The 12,010-nt window shown below is 40.9% G+C and overlaps 1 protein-coding gene across 2 annotated transcripts in view; it reads left to right on the forward strand.

The window, feature by feature from the left end:
• The first annotated feature begins 6,303 nt into the window (after positions 1 to 6,303).
• Positions 6,304 to 12,010, forward strand: part of PBX1 (PBX homeobox 1) — a 285,065-nt gene continuing 279,358 nt past the window's right edge. Inside the window, exons 1-3 of one of the 2 annotated variants that reach the window (XM_045876813.3) lie at positions 6,304 to 6,740; positions 6,941 to 7,231; positions 10,491 to 10,564. In XM_045876813.3, the coding sequence (XP_045732769.1) occupies positions 7,041 to 7,231; positions 10,491 to 10,564 (265 nt within the window). In that variant the 5' untranslated portion in view covers positions 6,304 to 6,740; positions 6,941 to 7,040. Of the gene's footprint in view, positions 7,232 to 10,490; positions 10,565 to 12,010 lie in introns of both variants that reach the window. The other variant, XM_045876815.3, reaches the window with a different exon arrangement.

Below are 12,010 nucleotides of genomic sequence, written 5' to 3' on the forward strand. Positions count from 1 at the left end.
AATATTGTAGGCACATTTGTTCCTCCGGTAGGGCTGCTGTATTGGCCATTTCTTCTCCACTCAGTGGAAAGTAGCTCACGGGTCACTTTCTGCCATTTCTTTCGACTTCATCTTCTTTATAGAATTTTTCATTCCATTACTGTGTTCATCTACTTGTTTCCCTAGAATGTAAGTACCATGACAGGGGAGGCCGGGCCTGGCATATACACTAGTGACTAGGAAATGTCTAGCATGCAGTAGGTTGTCAAAAAAATCTTTGTTGAATAAATGTTCATCGTCACTCCCCTGCTTAGCATGCTCCAGTGGATTTCAAATGCACCTACTATAAAACCCCAAGTCCTAACCATGGCCTGAAATTCCATGCATTATCAGGTCTCTGCTCCCCACTCTGATTTCACCTTTGTATAATTTTTCTCTTGCTTATTATGCTCCCATCTCTCTGGTTTTCTTTCCTTCAAGTTCAAATCCAAGATCAAGCCCTTTGCATTTGTTGTTTCCTCCTTCCTACCCTACTGCCCCCCACCGCCCCAATCCCATGCTCTTTCCCAGGACCTACCCATATCTGGCTTGTCATCACTCAAGATTAACCCCCATGTCAGCTTCTGAAAAAGCTCTTCTCTGACCACCCTATTTGATGTTGCCCCCCCCAACACCATGTTACATGACCCTGCTTTCTTTCGTTCATAGCATTTATGAGTCTCTGAGCTCATGGATTTATTTGCTTGTTTATATTCAATGAATTCAGGGAATCCATTTTGTCTTATTACCACTGCATTTCCCAGTGCCTTGAACAAGGCAACAGTGTCAGCGTTCCACAACAGAATCTCACACTTTCCTTTTGATTTGTTTTCAAGGGTTGGTACCCGCAGCTCTTTAGCCCTGACATTGCAATTAAATTGACTATCATTCGATAGTCAGTACTCACGGGCTGTTGACAATCTGGTAGCGTGCTCCATTTTGGAAATAGAGGCAGATCTTTCCTACAAAATCTCCTCTGCTAAGAGCCACCTGGTTTCACCAGACCAATGCAGGGTAAGGTTTACTTTAAGTAAAGTTAAAAAAAATGTGTTTACTTTAAAGGAAAGTACCATTTACTCTACTTGATAATTCAAGGCTAGTAGATGTTACCTTTTTTGGGTTTTGAAACCCCTGGAGACTCTGATAAACGTAATGGACCCTGCTCCAAAAAATAACATCAGGTAGTGCATACCACCAACTTTTGTATATAATTTCCAAGGGTTCATGGAACTCCTGAAAGTCATTTATGGATCATTGGCTAAGATTCCCAGCTGTTAGGCTCTCCATGCTCTGATATATGACTTCAGGGCCCCATGCAGGGTGGTGGTCCCCCCCCCGCCCACCCCGCTGCCTCAGGGCCTGCCCAGTGAGGCAAGGAAACAGGACTGAGCTGGGAGTGAAAGGTCTCTGTGAGAGCAGGATGGAGAAGGGCGGGCAGAAGAAAAAGAAGAGCAAGAGGAATGGAGCTAGAGAAGGGAGTGGAAAAGCTGAAGAAAAGCAAGAAACAAGGGGTAAGAGAAGATGTGACAAAGAAAGTCAAGAATCCTTGGATGGAGGAATTGGGGCCATCGACTGCCTGAGGTGCTCTCCAGGGTTGTGAACTCTTGGGTGGAGGACAATTTCTGTTCCCACATAAGCAGTAGAGTTACAGAAACCTAGAGGCCAATTCAAATATAATCATAGAGATACATAGATGAGTGTCTGCTTAGATGATGTAAGACCACGTGATAGTGAATTTATTTCTGTGACCAGGCTGGGGACCCATCTCTTTCCATTTGGTTTGCTGGGGAATGGACCGAGCTCCTTGCACCCTGCTCTTTGTCCCTTAATGAAGATGAGAACACGTACCAGTGGGTATCTAATGAAGTTTGAAAGAGAATCCTCAGAGCAAACGGAATCTTGACACAGAGGTAAACATGGTGCGATGACTTTGTAAACATTAGAATAAGATCACATTGAGAATGACTATGCTAAGTGACCAAATTTGATAATCGCTCATGTCTTTGAAACATGATTCAGTGGACTTCTGGTATTATTGTGAAGAAATACAGCATGATGACTAGCATCCTTCACTCTTTCAACACATATGTGTTAAAAATATCTATTACAAGTGAAGCACCATTGAGATATGGAAGGTACACAAAAGCATTATCCATCCCTTGTCCCAATGCATAAGGTGTGTAAATTTCTCCTCAGAATCTACTTCTAGAAGTTCCTTAATGAAAATAGAAGATCCTAATTTTTATTCTATTTCACCTATGGAAGTGTTTCCTCTCAACTTCCTTTAATCTCTGTGATGCATTTCAAATAAGAGAGTTTTCAAATCCATACTTTGTGAAGTAATTCATCTTCCAGGCACCTTGGTTTCTTCATCTGCAAAATGGAGATTTTAATTTCACAAAGTTGTTACAACAAAGGGGCCCATCACTAAAATTAAGAGGTCATGTACACAGAGTGCCTGAAGCACAATCAGCACTCAAAAATTGTATCTATAGTTAGAATTATTATTTTGTTAACACCATTTAATTCTTCCCACATAAGCTGGAAAACATTTTTTATCCCTCCCCCAATCCACATTACATCAATGATCAAGTTCTTTTGGCTCTTCCTTGAAAACATTCCTCATAATCGCCTCTCCTTTCCCTTGCTTCTGACACTTTCTTAATTCCTCTTCCTTATTGTATCTTCTCTTCTCCAAAAATTTGATGTTGGGCAACAGTAGACTGTTAGTACTTAAGTTTTGGGGGAGTCAAAAGCTAGGTTTTTGACTGCACGGGGAGCAAGAGCCCCTAACCCAGCCAGTTGTTCAAGGATCAACTGTATATTCAACATACTTTATTAATTTAATCACCCCAAGTGTCCAATCTCAATACCTATGCTTTTACTGATCACTCAAAGCTTTCTTCTAATCACCGTAATTGGGCTGCCCTTTTTCTCATCCCTCACAGGCATCTAGGACATGGTATCTCATCTATAGCATTAAATATATATTGAAATATATTTTGGCAACACTATAGAGTAATAATTAAAAGCATAGGTATTGAGATTAGACAGCTGTGGTGATTAAATTAGTAAAGTATGTTGAGTATACAGTTGACCCTTGAGCACATGAGGATTAGGGGTGCCAATGCTCTGTGCAGTTGAAAATCCATATATAACTTCTGGCTTCCCCAAAATTTAACTACTAATAGCCTACTGTTGACCAGAAGCCTTACCAATAACATTAAGAGTTGATTAACACATATTTTGTATATGTATTATGATATGTATCATATATATAGTCTTATAATAAAGTAAGCTGGAGAAATGAAAATGTTATTAAGAAATTCATAAGTAAGGGGCGCTTGGGTGGCTCATTGATTAAATGTCCAACTCCTGATTTTGGCTCAGGTCATGATCTCAGGGTGGTGGGATCAAGCCGGCTTCATGCTCAGTGGGGAGTCTGCTGGAGATTCTCTCTTTCCCTCTCCCTCTGCCCCATCCCCCCACTGTGCTCTCTCTCTTTCTAAAATAAATAAATAAATCTTAAAAAAAAGAAAATCATAAGAGAAAATACATTTACAGTACTGTACTGTATTTATTTACTTCACTGTACTGTATTTATTAAGAAAATCCACATATAAATGGACCTGCTCAGTTCAAACCCATGTTGTTCAAGGGTCAACTGTAATACTTAATCATGCTAAAGCACTCAATACATTTTTTGTTAAAGATTTTATTTTTAAGTAATCTCTACACCCAATTTGGGGCTCAAACTCATGACCCCAAGATCAACAATTGCACCCTCTACCGACTGAGCCAGTCAGGCACCCCAAGCACTCAATAAATACTATCATTAATATTATTACTGTGGACATTTCTCATTTTCCTAATTTTTTTATTTTAAAAAAGCTTTATTGAGATACAATTCACATTACCATAAAATTCACACTTATAAAGTGTACAATTCTTTGTACAAAGAAATTTCTGGTTTTTAGTATATTCACAAAATGGAGCTACCATCACCCCTATGTAAATTTAGAACATTTTCATCACCCCAAAAAGAATGTTCCTAGATGATAATGACCTTCTGGTATCGATGGTACCTTTTTCAATACGTTGCCTGGTGACCTTTTATTAGATTTTCTGTTAAAATCACTTGCTCACATACCGATTTCATCCAAGATCTGGGTTGACTTCTTTTCATACTTGAAGATGGGATCATTTCATCATTGTAAGTATACTCACTGTGACTGACATACAGTTTGAGGATATCATTTTGTGCTCAACTTCTTATTAGTGTTGATTTAAAAAGCCAGTTTACAAGTCAGGGTATGTATATGAATAAAACAATTGTTATTAAGTAATGGCATCATAATTACCATTAATACACCTTACTTCATGCTCTCGTGCCAATAAGTTATTAAGAACTGCTTTGAAATCCTTTCATAAGGGCTCCTTATGTTCCTTATGTTGCCAAACTTGTTTTTTTTTTTTTAAGATTTTATTTATTTATTTGACAGAGAGGGACACAGTGAGAGAAGGAATACAAGCAGGGGGAGCAGGAGAGGGAGAAGTAGGCTTCCTGCGGAGCAGGGAGCCCGATGCAGGACTCCATCCCAGGAGTCATGACCTGAGCCAAAGGCAGACGCTTAAAGACTGAGCCACCCAGGCGCCCCATGCCAAACTCGTTTTTGATAATCATTGGGAAGGAGGCTGGTGTGATGAAAAGAATAACATTTTATCTCAAAGCACCTGGCAAGCTTGCCTTCCATTTTGCAGATTGGATACACTGAGGTTTGCAGTGGTTCAACACATTTCTTTTGGCTATACTGTCATCTGGGAATAGGGCTGGCTACACATTAGAACAGTTTAGATTTCAACATATTCTGGGCTTTTCCTAAGTAATTCGTCTGCCCTTTTATCTTTTGCCCATTGTGATTGCGTAGCCAGTCAGATCTCTCTTCTCACCTTGCCTGATGAAAAGATGGGAGGCAAATCTGTGATCTACTTGGAGGTATGGTATTGGACTTCAGCTGGGAGTTTCTTATTAGTTTTTCCCCCGGTTCTATTTAAATCTTTTTTCATTCTTTCCTACCCATTTTCAATTTGAGTCACCTTGTTCGAATATGTATCTTTTAAAGCACTTTTTAAAGCATTTTAAGTCTCTTTACAAACAACATGGGCAATGCATACATAGCTAATGTGATTCATACATTTCCGGTAGACCCAGGCAGGTTGCATAGTTGAAACACCAGGTTTTTGTAGAGAGCCACACTTAGATTGGAATTTCAGCTTCGACACTTAAAAACTGTGGGACCTTGGACAAGTTATTTAACCTTTCTGAGTTCCCTCTCTGTAAAGTGAAAATCATAATCCATAGCTCACAGAGATGTCTTAAAATAAGTCATGTAAATTACTTGGTGCGTAGTAGGCATTCAATAAACGTCAGTTCGTTTCTTATTCCAGTTAATAATGCTTATTAGACTATATTAAAAACTAGATCCAGACTGTGATAATGCATTTCTTTATAAAGTATTTAAGCCAAATAACTAATTTCCCCCAGGGGGAAGGGAGAGATACGTTGAATTAGATTCATTTGGTGGACTTATTTATTAATCTTTTTTTTTCCTTCAACATTATTTTGTTTCATAGTTCATAATTTAGTTTTCGTGCAACAAAAATGCCACTGTTCGGTATTACTTTGAACTCCGCTGTGATTTTTTAAAAAAATCTATTATTACATTTGCCGTTTATTAGAGATCATTATATTAGCAGCTCGATTGTGCTTCATAACTACTTCGTGCTGACAAACTTTTGCTCTCAACAGTTTCCCTGAGGTCTAAGGATTTACAAGGATCCAGTTTTCCAATTGCAATGTTACAGCAAAAGAAAACAAGAGTGGGGGGTAGACTCTCACCGCCAGTGTTCTCTTCTGTAAATATTATACGTTTGCATTGAAGTGGAGCCACATTCTCCTCAAGGACGGCAGCTAAGCCGGGCAGGCGACAAGACTGGGCATTGACTGAGCTGGAGCTCCTGGTACCGTTGCACCTTTAAGGACCGGAGCCTTGGCACTGGCCCGGCCTCCTTCCCGGCCCACCTCTGAACTCTGATTGACAGGGCGCCGGGCGAGGAGGAGCCGAAGGAGGCCGCGGAGGAGGCGCAGGGAGGCGAGCAGGGGGAGGAGGGCCCGTCTTCTCTCTCCGACGGCCAATCGGGACAGGGGGGCGGGGCCGCGCGCCCTCCTCCCTCCGTCTCCACCCCCCACCGCCCGCCTCCCGGCTTCCCCGCCCCCTCCCCTCTCCTCCTTCTCGTCCTCCTCCTCCTTCTCGTCCTCCTCCTCCTCGCAGGCTGTGGTTTTTCTGTATGTGTTTCTGGAGTCCTGAGCCCGAGCTAAACAAAAGCAGGAGGCTGCCGGGGCTGCCGGAGTTTGCAGAGACACGGAGGAGGAGAGAGCCTGTGCTCTGCCCGCCGCCGCGGCCGGGGGAGATCTGGCTTTTGCAACAGCCCACCCCCTTTGAGATCACTCTGGCCCGGAGTGGGGGTGGGGGGCAGCGGGGGGTGGGGGGGAAAGTTTGCATTGCAATCCCCCTGCCTTCCTCTCCTTTCTCCCGATCAATGCATATTTGCAAAAGGATTAAGCCACAGATTTAAGCGCCGGGAGCCCATTTCTGCCAGGCAAAGGAGACCGGACTGAAAAACCAAAAGCCAGCTCTGATTTCTTTTCGTCAAGTGGGAAGGTGGTTTATTTTTCTTGCTTTTTGGAGTCAACACCCTTCCCCACCAGCCCTTATCCCCACCCTCACCCCGCAACCCCTTCACGCCCCCCTCCCCCTCCCCACTCCCCATCCTCCCACCAGCCTCTAAAAGAGGCAAAGGGATTTTTTTTTTTTTCCTTTTGGTCTTCTTTTTTTCCCCCTTCCCTGTTTATCCTGAAAAGGATCTGAAGCCAGCGTGAAGGATAAAAAGCCTCGGTGCTGCCCAGGAGCCGAGCCGAGCAGCAGAAGAGGAAGAGCCGGGGGCTGCCGTTGCCTTTGGAGATGGACGAGCAGCCCAGGCTGATGCATTCCCATGCTGGGGTCGGGATGGCCGGGCACCCCGGCCTGTCCCAGCACTTGCAGGATGGGGCCGGAGGGACCGAGGGGGAGGGCGGGAGGAAGCAGGACATTGGAGACATTTTACAGCAAATTATGACCATCACAGACCAGAGTTTGGATGAGGCGCAGGCCAGGTGAGATGGAGGCTTTTCTTTTCCTTTCTTGGGGTTTTTTGTTTTTCTCCCTCTCGCAGGGGGAAACAATGGGAACCGAAGCAGCGCAGCTCTTTCTTTTTAAATGTTCTTTCTTTTCCCATTTTGACGAGCAACTACATGGCGGAGGAGTAAAATTGGAAGGAGCGTTGTTATCGAAAGTGTAATCGCCCATGCCGAGATGTGGCTCTGTGTGTGTGTGTGAGTGTGTAATGTGTGTGAGTGTGTGTGTGTGTGCGTGTGAATATAGAGATATTCATATATGTCCACACAAACACTCAGGCACGACGAAAATACTGCCAACCGATCCAAAAGCGGCCCTCGGCACTTTTTACTGCTTTAAAAAAGTATCAGAGAGCAGAATTGTCAAGTTTTGAACAGCATTCCATGCCTTCTTGTTGAGGGACTCCGTAACATTACAAAATAAAATGTCCCAATAACACTTTATTTGCAAATTTAGTGACTCCTCACCTAATTCAGAGACTTTTGCTTTTCTTTCTTGACGTACCCCTCTAAAATTAATTTTTATCTTTTCCCCTTTCTGCCCCCTTAAAAAAAAGCAGATTAATTCTTTGTCAGTACTTGTCAGCTATCCAAAAAATATTTTGCATTCATTTGATTCTGTTTCAAAAAAAGCTAATGGAAAGAAGGAAAACATGATTTTGTTTTGAGGCATATTTGTTAGTTTTGGACGACACAGATACTGAGTTTAACTTTATTGTCTCTTAATTTGAGTCAGTTTACCAACCTTCCGTGGCACAGAATGTATGGTCCTTTAAAAAGGGGTGGGGGGGACAAAAATCAAGCATGCTCTTTTTCCCATGCTTCTTTCAGGACCAGTTAGAATGCAAATAAATAGAAAAGAAGGCATGTGTGAATTTCATGTATTTCAGTACTATAGGACAGGAGGATCTTTATTAAGGAAACAGAATAAAGAAGCTGTTTAGCTTCTCAACTTAATCCACTGCCCAGTATACAGTTCTCCACTCTAGGATTTTACAGTAAATTCTCTTTCAGAAAAAAATGTAGAGTTAGTGGCAACCCACTAACAGCTTGCCCAAGGCCGACCTCAAAAGGAAGAATTTTAAAAATCTAATGACCACATATGTCTTTACAGTTAATTACCCTGCTTTGTTAAATCTCAGAAGTAGTTTTTTTTTTTTTAATATGTGCACAATTCCTATAACCCGAATGACTTAGTTATATGGAAAAGACATCATTATATGTATTTTTGTCCTGTGGAAATAAGGAATTTGAGTTGAGAAAATGAGAAGCAGCTCAAAGCATGGGTGTTATGAATTACACCCTTATTTTAGCAGCAAGCACATGCAACATGTAAACTCAGAAGTACTGAGGTTTACGTGGGCTCGAAAACTTAGAAATGTTCGAAGACTGGAACTATTCTTGATTTTCTTAAATGGGGGAAAGTTTTCAGAAATGAATCGGTGCTCTTTTTGAATTTTATTATCTGAAGAGAAGCTAGTAATTACCGTAAAGTGGAAGTTTTCCCACTGGCTATCTCTTTTAGAATTGGAACAGATTTCTCCATTGCATTGTTCCAGAAAAATAAACTCAGACAGACCAGTAAACTGGTTTAATAACAAGTTTGTGAAGTGGAAAGGGCCGGGAAGGCTGGAGATTTACCACTTTTCTCATGTTGAGTCGTATTCCTTTTTGTACAACTGAGGACAGCCGTGGCTTGGCGGGTCCCCCCTTACAGTGGCCTAGATGCTGAGAGAGATCAGACACAATTTTGGGAGAGGGAAATCTGTTCTCTTTCCATAACCCCATTGATGTGCTGTGGAAATGCAGTATTTCTGTGAAGCCATGTGGGGCTTTTTGTTGTTGTTGCTTTTGTTTGTTTTTTCCATTTGGGCCTCTATGTAAGAATACAATTAATGAAAACTATTTTAAAAGCGCCCCAAAGGGGTCTTTGATACAGTGAAGTATTTTCCACCTTTTTTCCCCACGCCACATGAGAACTCAATCACCACTAAGCTTTCTTTTTGGTTAAACAATGTAACTCTACTTAGCAAATCCTGCATCTGTTTTTCCTTTCCTTAGCCATACCTTTCTCATGTACATTTATTATTTACAAAGTAAACCATTGGTGTTTTAGACACAATGCATGTGTTTATTTTGATACTCTTGAATTTTTGAGTTTATTGCTCCTTTGCTGTACAGCATGTAGACCAGACTTCTGGTTACTGTTCTTCATGAGGATGTGTCTATTTTTTTTTTTTTTTTTAACTTTCACAAGAATTAAAAAAGGATTGCATGTGTCTGGAGTGCCAGGGGTTTCCATTTGTCTTTGCACATTAATTTCAGTTTGTAAACAGAATTCCCTTCACTGAGAGCTGATAGGATCAGGATTTTGTTTCCAAAACAATATCCTTCTGCTAAGTGCTTCCATAGTAAAATCAAGGGAAAGGTATTGTTTGGTTCCTCAAGTGCATTCTGAATACAAACACACACCAAGAACCAGGTAAATCACTAATCCAAAAGGCAGAATTGTATTTATTTTTTCCCCAATGGGTGCAAGGTCCTAATTGTAAATAATTGAATTTCAACACCTGCAAATAAGCAGTGTGCACACAAGAGGCATAATGTGAACACAGAGAAATGAATTTATTCCCCATATGGGTATGTTTGCCCCTGGCAATGCATTTCCATACTCTTTAACTTGGGGACTGAAATTTTATAAATTGACAGTTCTACTCAGAAGACCTTTCAAGCATCTTGTGTTTATGAGAATACAGGGGCATCTGCGGAATGAATTCGAACACATGGATGAATTAAATTTGAAAACACACACACAGACCGAGAGGCAGACAGCTCCTAGGCTTTGGTGGATGCATAGATTATAGAAACTGTTATCCCATGCTTTTGGCTTTGCCGTAGTCATTGCCCTGGGTAGGATTATTGGTTTAAGAATTCCACTTTGATTGAACTACTTATAAAAAAAAAAATAACACAACACCTAACTCCGCCTAAATGGGCATAATTTAGGTTAGTTCTGTTCTGTAGTTAAATCCCTACTCTATCCCTGCTAATTAACATTATTTCTTTTTCTATGGCAGGACTCTGTATATTAAGTCATAAAACAATTGAAGCATGCCACAGAGTTATGCTTGGGATATAATTTTGGCTAAATGTTCAGATTTTTTTCCCCCTGTGCTTTATCAGCAGTTTGATCTCGAAAGTCCACCTAAGCTATTATGTTGTTGTTTCTTTCTTGCAGAAAACATGCTTTAAACTGCCACAGAATGAAGCCTGCCTTGTTTAATGTGTTGTGTGAAATCAAAGAAAAAACAGGTAGGACTGAGATTCCAACATTTAAGCATTTTCTTTGGCCAATTGACTCACTTAACCAGCAATGACAAACCCATTATTTAAATATTAAAATTTCAGCATAAAAGTGCTGTCAAGATTGATCGCAGTTTCCAATAGGAAGCCCGAGTAGCTCTGCTTCTTGGAAAAAGCACCAAGTTTCTTTGACAGTTATTATCAAGCATTACTGGTTTATTTTCCTTGTCTCTGTTACCAGCCTCTTTGAAATTGGGGACCAAAGAAAGGTTCTGAGGGGAAATTTATAGAATGATGTGTGCCTTTGGGGGAAAAATATGAAAGTAAAAGTCTGTTTTCAGGAGGAAAATCTTTTTGGCCCATATTTAAAAGCCTCATTTTTTTTGGAGTTGGGCATGGGGGCTAAACTGTTTAAAGTTTCCTTTCCTTTTTTTCTTGTGATTGTACCAAGCAGCAGGCTAAAGGTTCTCAGCGGTGTTGTCAAATACCTTTGTGGAAAGCGCCATACAATGTCAGGTTACCGGTATCTGAGTGCCCTGTGATTTTATAGCAGGGGGAAGCGTTGGTTTGAGGAGAATATCATGCCATGAGATCCCTCATTCTGTTGTTTTTTTTTTCTACTTTCTAGACCTCATATCATGGACTCACACACTTACAACACATCCCAGGAGGGCATTTAAATTTTAAAGCAACAATTAAAAAATAGCAATCATCAATCAGAGGTGTTCTTAAACAACAGATGCTCTGGGAAGGACATTTAGCCACATCCTCGGGTTGGTTTGTGTTAAGCCTTAATTTTCCAAAGTGGGTGCATCTCTCCCTTGTAAAAAGAAAGAGTTGAAAAGCCAATCTGAAACTAGGGCATAAAGATGAAGAACGAGGGGTGGTTATATAAAGCGGGAGCTTCTGCTGGCCTCTGACTTGCTTGCTCGCTTCAGAGCAGTGCAAAGTACCTGCCATCCTATTTATTTATTTATTTTTTACAACAAGGAGTGTAACAGTCAATAATTCATATCTAAACCATATAAGCAAGGGCATGACATGAATGAAAGTGACAATAAATATGATTGCATGCCCAGTTGATATACATTGATAGTTACACATAAAAAAGGGGAGGGGGGAGGGCACACAGGGTGGCTTTCTTTTTGAAAGCTCTCTGTGTTTGTCTTTTTAAAAATAAATAGTTTCAAGATGTGGCCACTGATGGAACCTGTAATTACTTGGGTCTTGAAATCTATGTGAAATTAGTCAGCAGCTCCTTTGTTGAATGTTATTTTTGCTGTGCATAACATTCTAGACAAAGCACCTGAGCAGTGATGTTCAGACCTTCCAGACTTCCAGGTTGCCTTGCCAGAGCCTAACCTTACTGCAAAGCTGTTAATTACATTATTTTAGCTGTGAAACACCTTTTAAGAGATTTATGAATGGTGCATACAAATATCAAAGAGCTTTTCC

Source organism: Mirounga angustirostris, unplaced genomic scaffold (assembly GCF_029215605.1).
Source record: "Mirounga angustirostris isolate CCGP_5_RB_7025 unplaced genomic scaffold, mMirAng1.0.hap1 SCAF_6, whole genome shotgun sequence".
Taxonomy (NCBI): Eukaryota; Metazoa; Chordata; class Mammalia; order Carnivora; family Phocidae; genus Mirounga; species Mirounga angustirostris.